Source organism: Pteropus medius, unplaced genomic scaffold (assembly GCF_902729225.1).
Source record: "Pteropus medius unplaced genomic scaffold, Ma_sr-lr_union100, whole genome shotgun sequence".
NCBI lineage: Eukaryota > Metazoa > Chordata > Mammalia > Chiroptera > Pteropodidae > Pteropus > Pteropus medius.
The window spans coordinates 805,506-823,778 of NW_024347730.1; the positions used below are offsets into that span (position 1 = coordinate 805,506).

At 50.3% G+C, this 18,273-nt stretch overlaps 1 protein-coding gene and 1 long non-coding RNA gene across 3 annotated transcripts in view; one reads left to right on the forward strand and one right to left on the reverse strand.

Moving 5' to 3' along the window:
• Window positions 1–207: 207 nt before the first annotated feature.
• TMEM64 (transmembrane protein 64) lies at window positions 208–11,801 on the reverse strand. Its single transcript, XM_039877057.1, has 4 exons — window positions 11,764–11,801; window positions 11,106–11,733; window positions 4,825–4,980; window positions 208–2,465 (listed from the first exon to the last, which is right to left on the reverse strand). Exons 1-4 carry the CDS (start codon window positions 11,799–11,801, stop codon window positions 2,277–2,279), a joined length of 1,011 nt encoding a protein of 336 aa, XP_039732991.1. The 3' UTR covers window positions 208–2,276.
• Window positions 11,802–12,106: 305 nt separating this feature from the next.
• LOC120614253 (uncharacterized) overlaps window positions 12,107–18,273 on the forward strand; it is a 29,156-nt gene continuing 22,989 nt past the window's right edge. The window contains exons 1-4 of one of the 2 annotated variants that reach the window (XR_005655913.1): window positions 12,107–13,198; window positions 13,634–14,744; window positions 14,889–16,724; window positions 17,728–17,937. This is a non-coding gene — a long non-coding RNA (uncharacterized LOC120614253). Of the gene's footprint in view, window positions 13,199–13,633; window positions 16,725–17,727; window positions 17,938–18,273 lie in introns of both variants that reach the window. The other variant, XR_005655912.1, reaches the window with a different exon arrangement.

An 18,273-nucleotide genomic window follows, 5' to 3' on the forward strand; every position in this document is an offset into this window, starting at 1 on the left:
GTGCTGCTGCCATATGTCGGGGACGCAGGGTTGAACATGGACCGGACGAGGCACGGCAGTGCTTTGTCCACTGGGCACATCCAAAGCCAGCCAAGGACAGCTACCAGGTGGCATGACTGTGGTGACTGCTGTTACTCGGAGCCTGGAAATGAAGCAAGGAGCTGTGGCTTTGAACTCTTATCTTAGAAACAGTAAGTCTACACTCTATTAAGTAAAAATGGATGATTTATTTTATAAAATGATGGTTGGCAGAATACAGGAAAATTACTTTTCTCTTACTTTTACATACTTAAGTACCAAGCAAACTGCAACAATTGGAAGAACTCATTACATACTACCAAAAGGTATTCATTTGGTGAATTATTCAAGTTACACAATGTTAAGTAAATAAATGCACTTCGAAATACATGAAGCGTAACACAAGTATGAATGTAGTGATCTTAAATTAATGAGTCCTGTAACAGAAACTAACTGGAAAACTAGGAGCACAAGAAAAATTTGTCATTGGACAGAAAAGAATAAATCGAATGTTCATTGGATTACATTAAAATCATTAAAAAAAAAAAGAACTAAACGAGTAATTAGGATTCAAAAAGACTAAGGATATCCCAATACTACACTTTAATTTTTTGCCAGTAGAAGAAAGAAAGACTTGGAGGCCAGTTAGGTGCCGCAGACCAGGCGCCTCCGAGACTGACTGGACCCGGTCTTCTCGGTGGGGGCTTAGAAATGACCTTCACTGTTGGGCACAGGTGAGAAAGCACACGTACGTATTATGACGGAAAGGGAAACACTACACCCGCAACGGGGCGAAGAACTTATGCGGTACAGCATGCAACGCAGCGCCGGCAGAAGACCAGAATGACCTGCTTCTGGGCAGCTGTGTGGCACTCAGTGAGTTAGGGCAAAGGCTTTACCCTGAAGAAATGGCAAACGGGAGGCCACTGATAACTGGAAGCTCCGGAGCCAGAAATGAGACACCTACCAGAGAACTGGCATCCATGTCTGTATCTCGATAGTAAAACGAAACAAAACAGAAACTAATATTTAAGTTCACTATTAAACTGTATTAAAAATAGGTGAGAAATGAATACATATGTCATAGGAATCATATGCCAAATTATTATATGCTATACTCACGAGTACTATCAATAAATACACTCAATTCATGGCATGAGAGGAAGAACTGAGAGACTTAATTTCACATTTCAGAATTCCTGAGTCGTATCAGAGAAAAGCAAGTACTGAAAAACAAACAATACAAACCTACTCTCTCGTAGGGCAAATGACACAAACTGGGCATTAAGTTAACATCATATTCATAGTTTTAAAGCTGAAGGCTATGGGGACAAGTGTAGGTGTACTTCGGTGGAATTATAGACATGATTTTAAAGCTTGGTTTTTTAAAAAGGCGTTTTGATCAAATAAGGCCACCCGAGTGACGTCTTCACTGATGGGAAGCCCACCGTTTTAAAGGAATAACATTTTTATTTCAAAGCCTCACGACGAATAGAAAAAGAAAAAGGTCATTTTAATAAGCTGCTTCGGTGGGGCTGCAGCGGCACGGCCCTCGGACGAAGGACGACGCAGAGTGAAGCCAACGGACGGAATGAACATGAGCTGTCTGTCGTCTGAGCCACGGCCACCCGGAAACTCCCCTCTTGCTTTGCATATTACACAGTGTAAATAAAAAGGCATCTTAAGAGCACTTGAGTCCCACGTGGGATCTGAGCTGTGAACGGGCAGACGGCCCTGCAGCGATGGCTGCAAGAACACGTCCAACCTGAAGTTCACGTCCGGTTGTACCTCGTGAGGACAAGCGAAGCGGAGCGGCCCACCTAAGACCACAAAGCCCAGCCGCCCGCCGTGTACCCTTCTGGAAGGACTAGCGAAGCACAGGACACCGATGCTGTTACACACGCAGAACTGTAGACTCTCACGCATCTTTGTAAGTAGGAGGTGCATACAACTGTCCGTGGACTTTATAAATAAAGACATAAGCAGAAAAATATTTAGGTTATTTCTCCGTTCACGAGTACCCAGAAAGAAAACAGAAAACGCTAAAGTGCAGACCCCAGAGGCCATCACGGGTGTGACAAATGACAGCCAGGTGCCGCCAGACTGCACATCACACTCACGTATCCAGAAGACAATTCTTGCTTTAAAAAACTGTGCAATTTAAAAACTAGTCCATTTTGTTTGTGCCGTAGGACGAGCAGAGCCGTCTCCGCCCACGAGGGAAAGGCCGAGGGACAGAGGCGGCACGTTCAGGAGCATCACACGATGTTGACTCCGCCTCCAGGCGGCACGGTCCTCTTGGTGTAGAGCGAGGGGCCGCCCGCGTTGGGCTGCCCACCCTTCCCCGGGGAGCTCTTCAGTTCCGTCTCACACGCTGCGATAGCTGCGTCCAGCTCCACCTGGGCTCGATGGACCACGTAAAACATGAGGCCTACGCTGACGACGATCTGTGAACAAGGCGACACAGCACAGTTAACGCTCGCACAGGGAAGGGGGGAGACAAGCCCACCACATGGCTAAGCAGCGTGTGGCTGCCTCTCAGTGGGGTCGGGCAAGGTTTTTAAACAGTTTGCACACGGCGTCGTTTGTTCTTTCCTTGGCTGCTTCGGCGGGGAGTGTCGGCCCAAATCTCAGGTAACTGTCACGTGGCATCGGGTGAGCGGACGGCGCGCGCACCCCCTCCGTCCACATAAGTGATGTTTGCTCGGGAGAAGTAAAACTTGCCTCCGTACTCCAAAGCTTCCTTCAAGGAATAAAAAACATCTACACTAGAGGTGATGCAGCTCAAAGGGAGTCTAGAGAAAGCATCGAGGGAAAGCCGGCCTGGCCTGGTGACTTCGGTGAAGTCCTTGGGCCGCGTGGGCTTCAGTGTCCCACCGGCCGCTCTAGCAGTCTGCACATGATGCTCAGAGTCTCAGCAGTCACATCTCCTGATGGCATTTACTCCAAAGTTACGCGCGGGACAGTTCTCAGTTGGTGACACGAGGCAGGGCAGGAGCCTGTCACGTGCCCCAAAGGCTGCTGGAATGAATGACCCTCAACTGTAACACTGTAACACAAAGCCCACCCACGCGGGGACAGCACCCGGGATCCAGCGTTGAGGGGTGGGGGAGGGGTAGAGGCGGAGATGGGGGTGAGGTGGGCGGGTGCGGGCTTGAGCTCGGTTGGGGAGCACCCCCACTCACACGGCTCTAAGCTAACGAGGTGTCCTCAAGGTGGGCCTCTGAACCCTGCGTGTTCTCTAACGTATTTGCTCTCTCTAAAAAACGAGGTACACCTGTTGGAGACGGTAAGTTTGACACCTGTAGCGCACAGCTGGACGAAATGCTAGACTGACTGGGGGGGGCGAGGACGGGGTGCCGAGCTCCCCAGACTCCCCTGCACCCCACCGTAGGGTTGGCGGGGACCGCGGCTTCGGAGCCCAAACAGCTCAGCATGGACGCTGGGACTGACCCAGGGGACGCCGCGCGACCACAGACGCTGGGGGTCCCCTGCTAGGGCGGGGTCCGCAGTGGGACAGGGACGGGTTAGTGGCAGTCTCGGGGGGAAGGCCGCAGAAAGCAGGCCAGCCATGGAAACCCCGGCCTGCAGTGGGGGGCGGGCAGCTGGCCGCCTCTCCGTGGCGTTGCAGGTGTCCCTGGCCCAGGGCCTGGTGGCCTGCGCTGCTCCCACAACCCGCGTGCGCAGCCCAGTGAGGCTGGGCAAAGACACCTGCTCTCCGCGTCCCCAGCAAGCGAGCGCGTCACAGGAGCGCCCGCGCTTCTCTGTTGAAAATCGTGGGGTTACCAATGATCTGTGAACAAAGTGACCTATCACAAGGGGTTCCCCCTGGAGGGCTTCTGCCTGCTCTGTGAGAAGGACGGGCGCGAGGTGGGTCTGAGGCAGCCGTGGAGGAAAATGGGGCCGCGGGAGGACAGAGGAAGCAGCGGGGACACCAGCTGGGGCTGAGCCGCGTGCGACTAGATGTTCCCAGAGGGGCAGCTGCACAGCGGAAGGGACCCGGGTCCACCCGGCTGGTGTTGTGGCTGGTGGGTTCGGGGACAGTGGGCCCGGCCGAGGCGGGCAGCCGTGCCAGACCCGGGACGGAAGCCGGACTTCCGACGGGAACAGCTGCGGCCTTGTGCACTTCTGTGGACACCGGCCTCGCCTCAGGCGGCTCTCAGCTGAGGCTAATCTGTGCCCACGTCAGACCGCGGAAGCCGGAAGCCCCTCCCTCTGCCAGCTGACCCTGCCCTTCGCCTCCTGCCTAACTTTTCATTCTTCCATTGTCTTCTGTAAGCCGAGTCTTTCCTGAGACCAATTACACCCTAGTAACAAAGTAGATCAAATCGGGGCAAAATAGATCTCCACTTTTTGTCGTTGTGGTTATTTTTCATAAAAATTTGCATTGCCAGTATAATCTAAAAAATATCAATAGAATAGTCCAATAATTTGAGGATAAACTAAGATAAACCCAACCCCACCAAATTTCACTAAAATTATCTTTAGAAACATAGTATTAACAACACCTCGCGCTAACTCAAAATAGAGTATTTGATTTAGTAATGAGTTTGAAAATAATCACTGCAGAAAGAACCTGATTTTTGTCATTCCCTTTTTAAGAGTTTTCAACAAGTGTCAATTCAGTTCTATACTTCCACATATCCACACGATTAAAAATGTCAGTGTCAAAATATGAAGTATAATTGAAAGAACAAAGACATAAAAAGGAAAACCCTCTTAAATTATTTTCAGTACAATCTGTTAGGTTTAAATCAGCCATGCAATACAAAGAGAAAAAGAGGCAGCCCTTGGCTTCGAACTCACCTGTAAACAGAAAACGAAATACCCGCTGACACTCTGTTCTGCGATGACGTCTTCCATGGTCCGCAGCGTGGTGCCCAAGTAAGAGTTCAGCAGCTGGGTGGGCAGCAGCCCCGCCGAGGACGCCATCAGATAGCTGGGTAGGGGGAGACCCGTCATCTAGGAGAGCAGGTTAGGGGGCGAGTCACCAACAAGTACAGGTCCAAGTTCACATAAAACTGTGTGTGCGGAGGCCGGATGCGAACGGTTCACCTGAACAACCGCGGACTCGGCAACCGCCCCATGCAGCACAAGATCTCGGGGTACCTACACAACTCCTGCCTCGAAGGACTTACGCGCCGAGTACACACACCCCAGAAACATGGCAGGAAGGGACCCCTGACAAGGACCTCAAAGGCAAAGGAAGTAAAAGCAAAATAAATAAATGGGACTATATCAAACTAGAAAGCTTCTGCTCAGCAAGATAAAGAGACAGCCATCCAAATGGGAAAATATATTTGCAAGCAACGCCTCCAACAGGGGCCTAATATCCAAAATATACAAAGAACTCATACAACCCAATAACAACAAAACAAACAATCCAATCAAAAAATGGGTAGAGGACCTGAACAGACACTTCTCCCTAGAGGACATACAAATGGTCAACAAACTTGAAAAGATGTTCAACATCACTAGCTATTAGGGAAATGCAAATTAAAACCACAGAGAGATACCATTTCACACCTCTTAGAATAGCTGTTATCAACAGGACATGTAATAACAAGTGTTGGAGAGGATGCGAAGAAAAAGGGATCCTCATACACTGCTGGTGGGACTGCGAATTGGTACAGCCACTGTGGAAAACAGTATGGAGGTTACTCGACAAACTAAGAATTGATCTACCATCTGATCCAGCAATCCCTCTACTGGGTATTTACCCCAACCCCAAAGACTTGAAAACTCATATGAGAAAAGATATTTGCACACTCATGTTCATAGCAGCATTACTCACGGTGGCCAGGACATGGAAGCAACTGAAGTGTCCTACGATAGATGATCAGCTAAAGAAGCTGTGGTGCATACATACAATGGAATATACTCAGCCATGAGAAGATATGAAACACTGCCATTTGCTACAACATGGATGGACCTCGAGATAATCACGCTAAGCAAAATAAGCCAGACTGAAAAAGTTGAAAACCACATGATATCACTTATATATGGGATATAAACCTAAAAGCAACAAATGAACAGGACAAACAGACACTCATGGACATGGACAATAGACTAGTTGTCACCAGTGGGTAAGGAGGAGGGGAAGGGGGGAAGGAGACGGGGTAAAGGGGGTCAAATATGTGATGACATTAAAGAATTAAAAATAAATAAATTTTAAAAAATAAACACATTTTACAACAGAAAGTATTGCTCAAAAGAGTAACTACCAACAGCTCAAGACGTCACAGTGAAATCAGATGTCACAGTCTGATTTCAAGTGTGTGGTGTGCGTCCTCCGGAACTCTGGCTCAGTCACTGACCCCTCCCTGAAGGACTGTGCTTTATGTTCTTATTTTAAATTTATTTTAGGTTTCAAAGGTTCAACAGTAATTGGAACATATTTTTCCATGTGGATTTGTTTAAGAGATAGAACCTACAGTCTTGACTTTTTACGTTTTTTCTATGACCAGAGTGAAAAGAGACAGAATGATTTTTAGGGTCTCCTGTGGAATCTCTTTGGAAGTTGCAAGCACCAGTATGAATAGTGTTCCCCATAACAACCAATGACCATGTAGTATTTTTGAATTAAAGGTAACATGTCACCGGCGGTAACTCTAAATTGTGTTGGTCCAGCTGTCTCTAAGGGGACATCTTAGAGACTTACCAGATAACCTAATGCTCACTAAATACAGAATGGGATGTTACTCTTGTGAACGTTTTGAGTTTTTAACTTGATCAGCAACTTCCTTCTCCACGGCTACAGGTGTCTATCTCCTCCTGCACTTGCATCAATGGCCATTTCGGACTGAACCAGTTTCTTTTTCCAGCAGTTGATAAAAAGGACAACTTGAAGTTTCCAGGCTACAGATAAGATCTGCTACGTTTGAATCAGAAACAGCATGTCCACCTCCAGGAGTGCTGAGGATTAAATCAGTTAATGCATCAGAGGGCACATGGTAATCCTGGCATTCAGTGGCAGGAGAGAGGCCGCAGAGGTTGGCTTAAGGGTTTGGAATTTATCCGGAGAGAAAAAGAAAACCCACTTGGGCGTTTCCTGCAGGAGAGTACAAAAATCAGATCTGCGTTTGTTTGTTTTTTTTTCTGTGATATTCCTCTTTTTATCAAATTTATTGGGGTGACACTGGCTAATAAAATTATATAGGTTTCAAGTGTAAAATTCAATAATACGTCATATGTGTTTTGCATTGTGTGTTCACCAACCAAAGTTACATTTCCTTCCATCAGATCTTCCTGAAAGATCTGTCTGGACAGAGAAGATTAGGGAGCCTTGGCCCAGAGCAGGGAGGCCAGGTTCAAGGCCAGATGAACCAGGCAGTGGGAACGTGGCGGCGGAAGCAGTCAGGATCTGGCCAACGATAGATTAGATAGAGAGGTAGTCAAGTGCCAGAGCCATGGAGACTCCTGCTGGTCAGTCTCTCTCTCCATCTCTCTCCCTCCTAGCACCTGCCGCCCCTTTGAACTTAGCTGTGGCCATGCGACTTGTCTGGGCCAGTATAAAGTGATTTTACCTCCAGGTGGAAGCTTTAAAAGGCAATGTGCAACTCGCCAAGCCACAGTGGCCACATGAAAGATGGTGGCTGTCAGTCTGATCCTCGAAACTCCCCACCCCTTTCCCAAACCAAGCTGAACATGCACCTGTGTCAAGCAGGTAAACAAACCTCTGCTTTTCAACCCACTCAGATGTGGGGGTGGTCACTGCAGCATAATTTACCCTATCTTGACTGAAACACTAAGAAACGGTGATCTCAGATATGTGTCCAGACAAGAACAGTATTTAGAAACACACACTAACTGCAAATCTACAAATCTGTCTTCACGGTAATACACCAAAAACATAGAGAAGAAAATACACCAAAAACATAGAGAAGAAAAAAACTTTTAACTATTTCCCAGCAGAAACAGTGGGTGCATTTTTAAAAGACGAAAAAATTAAATACGTACTTGGGAAATCATATTGTGATCTAAGAATTGATACTATAAAGGTTATGTCCTTATTTTCCATTTAGAGTTTCGTAAGCGGACTGCCAGCTTGCTTACCCCTTCTACAATACTCGGGAGAGGAAAGAACGATGGTTAAGAACAGATGAGAAGCCAGGGAGACCCCCGCTCCTTCTAATGCATATTCACTTTCTACGATCAGCTCCTGCCTTTAACATGAGGACTGAGCAAGGCTGTCTACTTCCCAGGCCTGGGCCTCCTGAGCACTCCGCTTCCTCTGGGGGCAGCCACTGGCGCTGGGAGCAGAAGGGGTGGCGGTGGGGGCGGTGGAGGAGGCAGAAGGGACTCGCACAGCAGACACTGCCTACCGCGCCCTGGGAGGACTCGGGTAACTGGGTTGAAGAGCTGCTAAGCAGAAAGCTCCAAACCGCAGAATGGAGCAAGATGGAACAGAGCAAATCCAAGGGCGGCACAGCCCGCCCTGCCCCGGGCAACCTCGTGGCCAGCTGAACCCCCGTTTCTTCCTCAGTAAAACTGTGCCAACAGCACCTATTTTAAGAGGCCATTTTTCTTTCTCTCCTTTTCTCTTGAACCCACAATGCCAAATGAGAGTTGTCCCCGGTCAATCTCAGTTCCAACTCGCTGCCAGACTAGTTGTCACCAGTGGGTAAGGAGGAGGGGAAGGGGGGAAGGAGACGTGCCGCTCGCTGCCAGCGCTCATTTAACTTTCCATAAACACACTCTTTGAGGCTGAAGCAAATCTGACTGGTTTTCAATGTGAAAATATAAAAACTGTTCTTGGACTTATTTCTAAACAGAACTTGTCTCTAATCCTGATGTAACAAGTGTATATACAAATCGACTCATCAAACGAACCCTCGGCCAATAGCCGTTCGAGAAGGATGTTTAACATCACGCGTAGGAACGCTACGTTTCCTAGGGTTTGACATTTTCAGCAATCGAGAATCACTGTATTCTGTAAATGAAATACCACTACCAAAAACAGAATGCCATGTGTGGAATGATGACGTTTGTTTCCAAAGACTATGCTAGGGCCATGCGAAAGTGTTAATAAAAGTGAGCTATTTCGCGGCAAACTTTGGGGGCGAGGTTAGAACTGTGATCCGCGAGTAATCTCGGGGTGAACGCTGCAGCCGCACACACCCCGGCCAGTATTCTCAGGATAAATGGAAATGGGTTAATTGCCAAGTACAGAGTACAGCTTGCTACTTACCTAATAATGTTAAAGAGATACTATCGAAAAAAAACATGATAACTAGTAAATAGATGACAAGTCCTTTTCCTCCTCATACCCCCAGGACTGCACTACACACTAAATATACAGTGACGAAATAGAGCTGTGGGTTGAGGTGCTGTCATCAGACTGTAGTGCCAAGTGTGACTCCACCATTTATTTACTACCTAGCTGACCTTGGGTGACGTCGACAGTAATGGCGACTAAAGCCAACATGGGAATGTCTGTTAAACCAGGTCTGTTCGTGTTATTTACCTGACGCTTTCTTCTCAGTAAACCTATGAAATAGGAACCACTACTTTCCCGTTTTACAAGTAAGCAACTGGACCACGGCCAGCAGAGTCGAAGCGGACAGCAGGGCCCCGCTGCACCAGCCCTGTGCGCTTCACTGTTAGACGACATTCTACAGCAGACACATAATCACCCGCGGGGCTGGCGTCAAGGTTGGAAATAGTATATGCAAAGAACCTAGGATAGTAGGCACACAGTAGGTGGACAAGAAAAGGAACAAGGATACAAGCTATACCGGAGAACAAAGCAAACTAACGGAATAAAACTATTCACTTTCCTTCATCCCAACCCTCTTTCGAAGTCTTAAGACACTTGTCTGTTATTACCCAAGCTTGGGTCAAAGTTCATGTGTACCTGTAGGAAATTCAAGGCTACCAAACTACAGTGAACACCAAACTTTGTCTCTACAGATAACCCCTATCTGATTCCAGGCCTCTATCAAATCTCGTTCTAGTCACTGATGTTGGTTAGAATCAACACAACATCTGAAAAGGTAGAAGAAAAACAATCAATTACATCGCAAAGAGGTAGGATGTTTGGAATTATTCTTACTATAAAATAAGCAAGTTTCTAGAGACTAAAAATGATTTATTTTTGAAACAACAATGTCAGAACCACTAACAACATAAAATGCAAACAGTCCTGTGGTTTTGAATGCTATTGCTTTACTTCCCTGGTTTTCTTTAAGTCTAGCTGAAGGGCTGAGTTCCTGAAAAGCTCCCTGTGAACTCTTCCTAGAATAATTTCATTTGGGGAACTCAGCAATCTAGTTCAGCGCCTTCACCTGAGAAAGGAGGAAGGCACGGGCAGACAGGGTTAGTAATTTGTTTCAAAGTCACCAAGTCTGCAAAGACGGATTCCTTCCTTCCGGCTGGAGGTCCCCTCACTCGCAGGGTTTCTATTCCTCCATCAGCTACAGAAGATGCAGACCAGCTCGCGGGATTAAGCACGATGGCAGAACATAAGGACATGGGGGCAGAAGAGTCCACAGGTGTGTAAAGAAGAAAAATACAAGCTCACCCGGCAACAGCTACCCGCCCTGTTTTGTTTTATTCACTACCTAGCAATTTCAACATGAGGTTCCTTCATAGATTTAACAGAATTTTCTCCCTTTACATTGGATTAGAGCAAATTACTTGATGAAGAAAAGGCCTATCACAACTAGGAGACTCAAAAATAGAGTCTACAGCTCCCAGCTCCACTGTTTACCCAAACACTCCTTCAGCCTCGTCGTTAAAAACGAGCCAAAACCCTGGCTGCATCTAAGCAGGCGACAGAGAAAGCTGGAACCGCGAAGCCCTTATTCCCTGGCTGCTGCCAAAGCTGCCAGAGAAACGAGAGGACAAGTGGACATTTCCATCATGTGCACTCACAGTGACAGGGACTGTTCATTTTTTATCAAACTCATGCCAAAAGGGGGCCGTCCTCCTTCCACCCGATCTCCCACTAGGGGCCCGACTGGGATCAGCTTTATTTGTGTGCGACTGGAAGTGACTAACTTCTGCTGTCACGTCGCCGCAGGCAACATCTGATGGAGCGCTCCGGCACGGACTTGGAGAGGGACGCGCCGGGCGACAGCACTCACCGAGAACACGGCGTTCTGGAGCCCAAACGGGATGGGGGTCAGCCTGGCCAGCGCCACCACTTTGAGGCCGCCTGCTCCCTCCACGACGCGGATGACGGCGCTCAGCCTCTCGCTGCTCTGGATCCTGGCGGCCACCCGGGCGGCCAGCAACCGCCTGCAGACCACGTGGGCGACGCAGGTGCCGAGCAGGACGCCCACCACCATCAGCCCCATGCCCAGCACGAAGCCGTACAGGTAGCCGGCGGCCACGTTGAGCACGATGTAGCCCCAGCCGCAAGGGAACGAGACCACGACGAAGCCCAGGACGAAGAGCAGGACGCCCAGCAGCGGGTCCAGGCCCTCGGCCCAGAGCAGCAGGTGCTGCAGCGAGCGGCGGGCCAGCGCCAGCGAGGCCAGGCACAGCGCGCCCAGCACGCAGGCCAGCGCCAGGCTCCGGCACAGGCAGGCGCCGCCCGGGCAGCCGCAGCGCGCGCGCCGCACCTCGCCCACCGCGCCGCCCGCCCCGCGGCCGCCCGCCGAGGCCGCGCCCCCAGCCGGCAGCTCCGAGGCCGCGGGCGGGCCGGGGCGCCCGGGACCCGCAGGGCCCGGCAGCTCGGAGTCGGCGCGGCCGGGGACGAAGCCGCAGGGGCTCGGCAGGCCGCGGCCTCAGCCGGCCTGCCCCTGCGCCGCGGCGCCCGCCAGGCGGCGGCCCTTCATGGCGCCCGGCGCGCCCGGCCTCGACTGCGCGCGGCCGCCCAGCGGCGGAGGAGGCCCCGACGAGGCTCGAGGACTGGGCGGCGGCGGCGAGCGGCCGGCGGAGGAACAGGCCCGCGGAGAGTGAGAAAGTCCGCTCCCAGCGACCGAGCCCGCCCCTTTCCGGCCGGGGGCGGGGCCTCGTGCGCTCGGGGCCGGGGCCTCGGGGCGCGGGGCGGGGCCGGGCGCGAGCGGCGCTCTGGCCCCGCCCCTCGCGACGCACGGCCCCGCCCCGGCGTGACGCGCGGCGCCGCGGGGCGGCGGGCCAGGCGTCGCGCGGCTGTCGGCTGCGGTTGGCGCGCGCGCCTCCCTCGGTCCCCAGCCCCCTACCCCGACTCCCCGGCCTCCGCTAGGACCCCTCGGACCCACACGATCGCGGGCCGCTTCCGTGTGCCCTCTGACCCGGCCGGCCACTCGCGTCCGCGACTCCCCTGGCGACACTTGGTGCGCTGAGGAGGGTCCGCGAGGCTCCGCGCGGGTCTGGGGTACGAAGGCCCCGGCGCAGTGCCCTTCCCAGTCCTGGGGCCCTTGCGAGTGGACGCTGGGCCGCAGGCCGGCGCCCCGGGCCGCTCTCCCACCTGGGGTCCCGGGCCCCCCACGCCCGCGGTCACCCGGGGGCCCACGGCCGTCCGCGCAGACCCCTTGCCGCGGCGGGCGCCCCGCAAAAAAGACCCTGGACCCTGGGCCGCGCGGTTGACGGGGTGTCGCCGAGTCCCCGTCTCCTTAAAGCTCAGAAGGAGGGTGATGGCGCAGTTCGGGCCTGGTGGGCGTCCCCACGCGCCCGCCCGTCCCTGTGAGCGTGTCGCCCGGTGGGTGACTTCCGCCCACTGCCTGCCAACCTGCCCGGAACGCTGGGCCGGTCAGCGGGTCAGAAGACCTCTCGCGCCCCGCCGCCCCCCTCCGCCGAGGCTTGCCCCCCGGAGTCCCCCCACATTGCCCTCGTCGCCTCCGCGCGCGTCGAGGTTCCCTGCCGTTCCCACGCCGCCCCCTGCGCAGCTGCTAGTACAGCTGTCCGTAGTGTTGAACCCTCCAATTTGTTCAGGGCCGGCCCTCCTCATCTACGAAGCAGAAACACTCGGCAACTGTTTGTCGGCTGAGTAAATGATCACACGCTCAGGGGAGCCCCGAGGGCTGAGGGGGCGATCTCGCCGACCCAGGCAGCAGCATCTCTAGGCTTGGCGGCTGAGTGGGTGCTGGAATGAGGGAGGGCTCACGGGACATTGGGGTTCCTACTCCAGGTACTGAGTAGGTGAGGGGGCCACTGACCAAAAGGAAGAGACAGACAGATTGGAAAAGATGAAGAGTTCAGTCCTGGTACGTGACACTTGAAGCGTCTGGCACAGTTCAACTGCGCCATTCCAGTAGGTGGTTGAAAGTACGGATACGGAGAGAAAATGGGTCATCTCTCCCGGAAGTTTCGACATCGGTGTGTAGGCAGCGGTTAGAGCCATGGTTCAAGATGAGTGAATGGTGGTGGGTGTGCCAAATACTTCCTGTTCCCTTTCAGATATGTGGCAGGGTTGCCTTTCCTGACCTTGTGGTTGGGATGAGCACGTGACATTCTATCCATGAATTGTGAGCATGGCATTTAATTGCTGATGCGCGAACTTCCAGAACTCTCTCCTCTTTGCCATGGCAATCAGCGATGTTCCAGAGAGTATGTATTCTGTCAGTCTTGGTCTAGGAGGGACAGAGATGCAGAACAGAATCCCATCCACCTGTGACGGGTATTTAGAGTCAGACGCAACCTTTGTTGTTTTAAGCAACTAAGATTTGAGCGTTTTATTTGTTGCCAGAGCAGGTCTCTGTCGCTCCTGACTCATGGGAATGAGAGAAGAATGAAACCCTGGGGGTACACGTGTGCTCGGTAGACTATTTTGTATGCAAGAACGAGAGACCCAGAGACCACCTTCGTTAAAGAGGTAGGAGCAGGAGGAGTTCTATAGATAGGATGAGTAGCTGTTAGGGACCAAGGCTCTACAGAGAAGCTCTTTTCTCATTTCTTTCCCATTGTGTCTCTGTTCTTCTCTCTGTCTTTGACGGGTCTCACATTACTGGCTGCTGACTAATCCTCATTTTCTAATCCACATTTTGGAAGAGGACAGTCCAGTTGCAAGAGTCCTGCTCTAAGCCATGTCTAGAACCCCCCGCCAGCCTGTGGTTGGGCCACTAACATGTCAGATGCTCACCCCGATCCAAGCAGTGCCACCCCTGTGCAGAATGCCACCCAACTCTGCTGAACGCGGGAGCTCTGGTCAGGGCGATGCAAACTGTAGCGGGACCTTTACATTCCTGTCCTGCTACAGTGTATGTTTCATAGAATGTGAGAGTTAAATTTTGTAAATGGAAATAGGTCTGTCATAACCTACAAACGCTCCAGCCTCCCACCGCCAGCCTAAAACCTTTTTGCAGCTCCCCGTCTGGCCCACAGAGCCCCCTCTGCCCTAGTCTCTGCCTACAGTTGCCTCCTCATCTGCCACCCGACCTCTAGCCGCTCTGGCCTCCTGTCTCTCCGGCCTCCTGTCTCTCCCTTGGATAAGCCAAACTGGGTTCCGCCTCAGGATGTTTGCACTGTGCCCTTGCTGATCTCTTTTAAACACTCTTCCCCTAGGTCTTAGAAAGCTTTCTTATTATTCCTGTTAGGAATAATAAGTCACCTGTCGTCTCAGGTGACTTCTGATTATCCTTGTCTGAAGGACTGCCTTCTCTTTTAGAGTCATGGTACTCTTCTTCATTGCACCCACTATCTGAAATGTCCCGAATGCTTGTGCTTTACTATCTGTCATCCCTGAGGAGGATGGAAGCACCAGGAAAATGGGCATCTGTTTTCTGTCCTGCGACCCTCTATATTCCCTAGAAGAGTCCCTGGCACACCAAATCAATGGCGCACTGTGATCAAAGGCGATGGTAGGTCGTGTGCTCGTGTGCTGGCCCTTCTCTGCTGGTCCTTTATCCAGGTCCATTCTCTGCTCTTCCCTGCCATCCGTGCATCTCAGGAGTGACCCTCTAGAGTTGGCGTCAGCCAGCCTCCATTGTACTGTGGTTTTCCAGTTAGGTTTGACCAATGAGAGGGGCCAGCAGAAGACTGGAGGATAGCACGAGTGTGAGACCGTCAGCAGCATACTTATCTCGTCCTGACCAGCTGCCCTTTGGTTTTGTCGGTGATTGAATTCTTCCACGCCCAAACTTCCTGTCGAGTGGTGCCTTTGCCTCATTGCTAGCTCTTTCCGGAGCTGGAAAGGGGCTTCCTGACTCTTCACCATCCCTTGTAACTCTTGAGTAGACGCTCTTTACTGAGGCTTCTGTTGCATGCTGGGACCGTAACTGGCCAGTTGGACAGCACGGCGGCTCATGCGTTCAGTAAAACTGACGCGATTTCACATAACCCACCAGGGCCGCTGGGAGAAAGTGCTGGAACGAGGTTTTGAATTCAAAGTACGTTCAGGGGTTTCGAGGAGATGAGGAGAAACTGTTATATTAGAAGCACAAGGAAGAGAGAATGTTAAGAAGAAAGGAAGGGTCAGCAGCGGCCCAGTGTAGCAGAGTCGAGGTGAGAGAAGGACCAGTATGTGTCCCTTGGGCATCTAGTTTAAAAGCAGCCACTAGGGCCGTAGGGAAAGGACTTAAGTGAAAAAAAAAAAAATGCAGATGTTTGAGAGGGAATGAAGGTTTAAAAGAGCGAATTAAATAGAATGGAAAGTGTAAAAGACTGAGTTTAAATAGCTCTTTGCTAAGCCTGAACGGAAAGGAAGGAAAGAAAGCGTGATGGCTGGAAGGTAACGCAGAATGCGGAAGATGGGCTGCTGGTCACTGTGCCAGAGTTCACAAGTTCAGATAAAGAAGCCTGGGGAGAGAAGAGAGTCAAGGAACAGAAAGGAGAAGATAAGTGATGAGGCCAAATTCCGAAGGATGAACGGGCTGGGATGAAGGTGACGCACAGAGGAGACAGACCCCCGAGGTTCTGAGGAAAGACGTGAATGCACAGTGGCCGGGGTGATCTCTCAGTGCGGTGGCATCTGTCACTCGAGGGTTTATTTGAATGCATTTGGGGAGATGCAGTTCTCTCCCCTTGGATAGCCCAGGGCATGATTTCTGTGAATTTCCCTGATCACAAGCAAGGACTGATGGATCTTCTCGGCTCTTCAGGTCGTAGGCTGGGTGCACTTTTGCAGTCTCCCTGCTGTAGACTTTTCACTGAGCCTGTCATTTTGGATACCTTACTTTGTCAGTGTCTGTGAGGATGAGAATGGGGTAGAAGAGGGAATCCAGTCAAACATTGTAAACTGATCGCATTTAAATGCATAATGGGAAGATGCTATTAAAAACTAATTCAATGGCAAATTATTCTGCAAACTCTAAATGATCTGTTTTGTAATTATCGCTTTCCATGTACTGTACAATACTGCCTTCACTGAAACTTAAGTACATCCATAATAAGCACATTTTGATATGTAGATATTGAAGCTGACAATGAAAATTAGTTTGCTGTGATTTATTGTTATCCATGCAAGTCGTTTCTCATACACAATCAGGAGTCTCTTTTTCTTCTGGATTTGGTGGCTTGCGATGTCCTTTGCCTTTCCCTGCCTCCTACTTACATCTTTGATTGGTATGTTTCAGGGAAGATTTTAGGATTCTGGGATCAGAACTAGAGTTTGGCTTATTTTATAATCGGGTTCCAGAAGGCTTGAATTCTTCATGTACTCTGTGCCACATAGACGCACACACCAGGCCCCTCCAGTGAGCACTCCTGCTGGAAGGAAGTGAAAGCGTGAGGGCCGCCTCTCAGATGATGGCACCGGGAGGACCGTGCTGTCTGTGCATAGGCGCGCCAGCTCCTAAAGCAGACATCTTCAACACCCTTCAGACTTGCTTAAGATACATCATGTACGTGAGTATATCTGGATCCTGTACGAAGCTGCTATTCCTGTGTTAGCAACTGATTCTTTCTGAATGATGCGTATTTAATTTGTTCGACAAGAGCATATTGAGGATATATACTTTGCTAAATTTTCTTGAGAACGTAAAGATGATTTAAAGGCATTTTCTGTCTTTGGGAAGTATGGCCCGATTGTTAAGAAGAGGACGAAGCACGTGTAATGGGTGCGTCAGACTGGTGCCAAGAGCTTAGGGGTGGCAGGGTCCAAGGAGATGGTTCCTGTTGTGGCCATTTCTGTTCCAGGGTGGGGTTTGACTAGACGCTTTGAACTGAGTAACTGGAGGCATTCCTGACGTTCGAACAACAACATAGCTTGGTCCTGCGCTCACACAGAAAGAATGCCTTCAGCTTTGTTCCTTGAGCTGCATTTACACTTTGATGTGAGCGATCCAAGACTCTTCCCCAATGTCATCTTCATGTTAGTGTGACAGACTGGAATGCCCTAAAGAATGACTTCCTTTTTGGCTTTACGGGCAAACTATGAAACAATGTGGTATCTGTTGACTAAGCTACCTGCAAATGTCTTTTGGAACCCAAGATCCTCGCTAGATTCTTTCGTTGGGAGGGGCATCTCCCTTAATTACTCCCACTGTCTTGGACCTGGAAGAGGTAATGAGGAAACCCGATTCTGTACCCGCCCCCAATGTCTCAGTCTGTTTCTCATTATTTCTTACTTTGACTCACTTAATTTTCACTCAATGCTGAACTTGTATGATATTCCCTTTTATGGTAGGCTGCCTTATTTTGACACATAAAATGAGGACTTACTTCCTAAGAGGTATATACTGAAAATATGCATAAAAATACTGGAAGGAAACACACCAAAATGCTTTCCTTTAGATGTTGGATTTATAAGTGACTTTTAAAGCTCTTCTTAGTTTTTTCTATCCTTTCTAACTTTCTAGAATAAAAATTTAATTGATTTCGATGTTTGTTTATTTTCACTTTAAGGTATTGACTATCCTAAAAATGTAAATAGGTGGAAGGTGGGGTGTCAGTCACTCATCCTCAAGTGAAGACAGCTGGGCGGCAGCTGTTTCCCAGGCCCCAGCGGAGCGGCCAGCATCCCAGCATGCCCTCCGGTTGCTGCTCCTCCGGGCGCTTCCAGGCCAGCGGCGGAGCGAGAGCCTCCGTCTCCTCGCCGGTCCCCGTGGCACGCAGGTAGGAGGAAGCGGCCATCCAAACATTCCACTCCGTGGGAATTCATTTTAAGAATTATTGGCAATAATGTCGAGAAACCATAGTCCCAATGGGGAAAAAAATCAAATGGCATCACCGACATAAGGTGATAATTTATAACTTCATTGGAAAGGGTGGCATGAAATTCAGTGTTCAAAGAAATTAAAGCAGCCAGGAGCACTTGTTTATTTTAAACACTATTTAGGTCATGGAAAACGACAGAATCGGTTTTCTGTTGATATTGCTGTTGCTGTTGTTCACTCTGTCTGAATAAGATTTTTGTTGGGCTAAAGCCATTTTGTTTCTTGGGGTGAATAT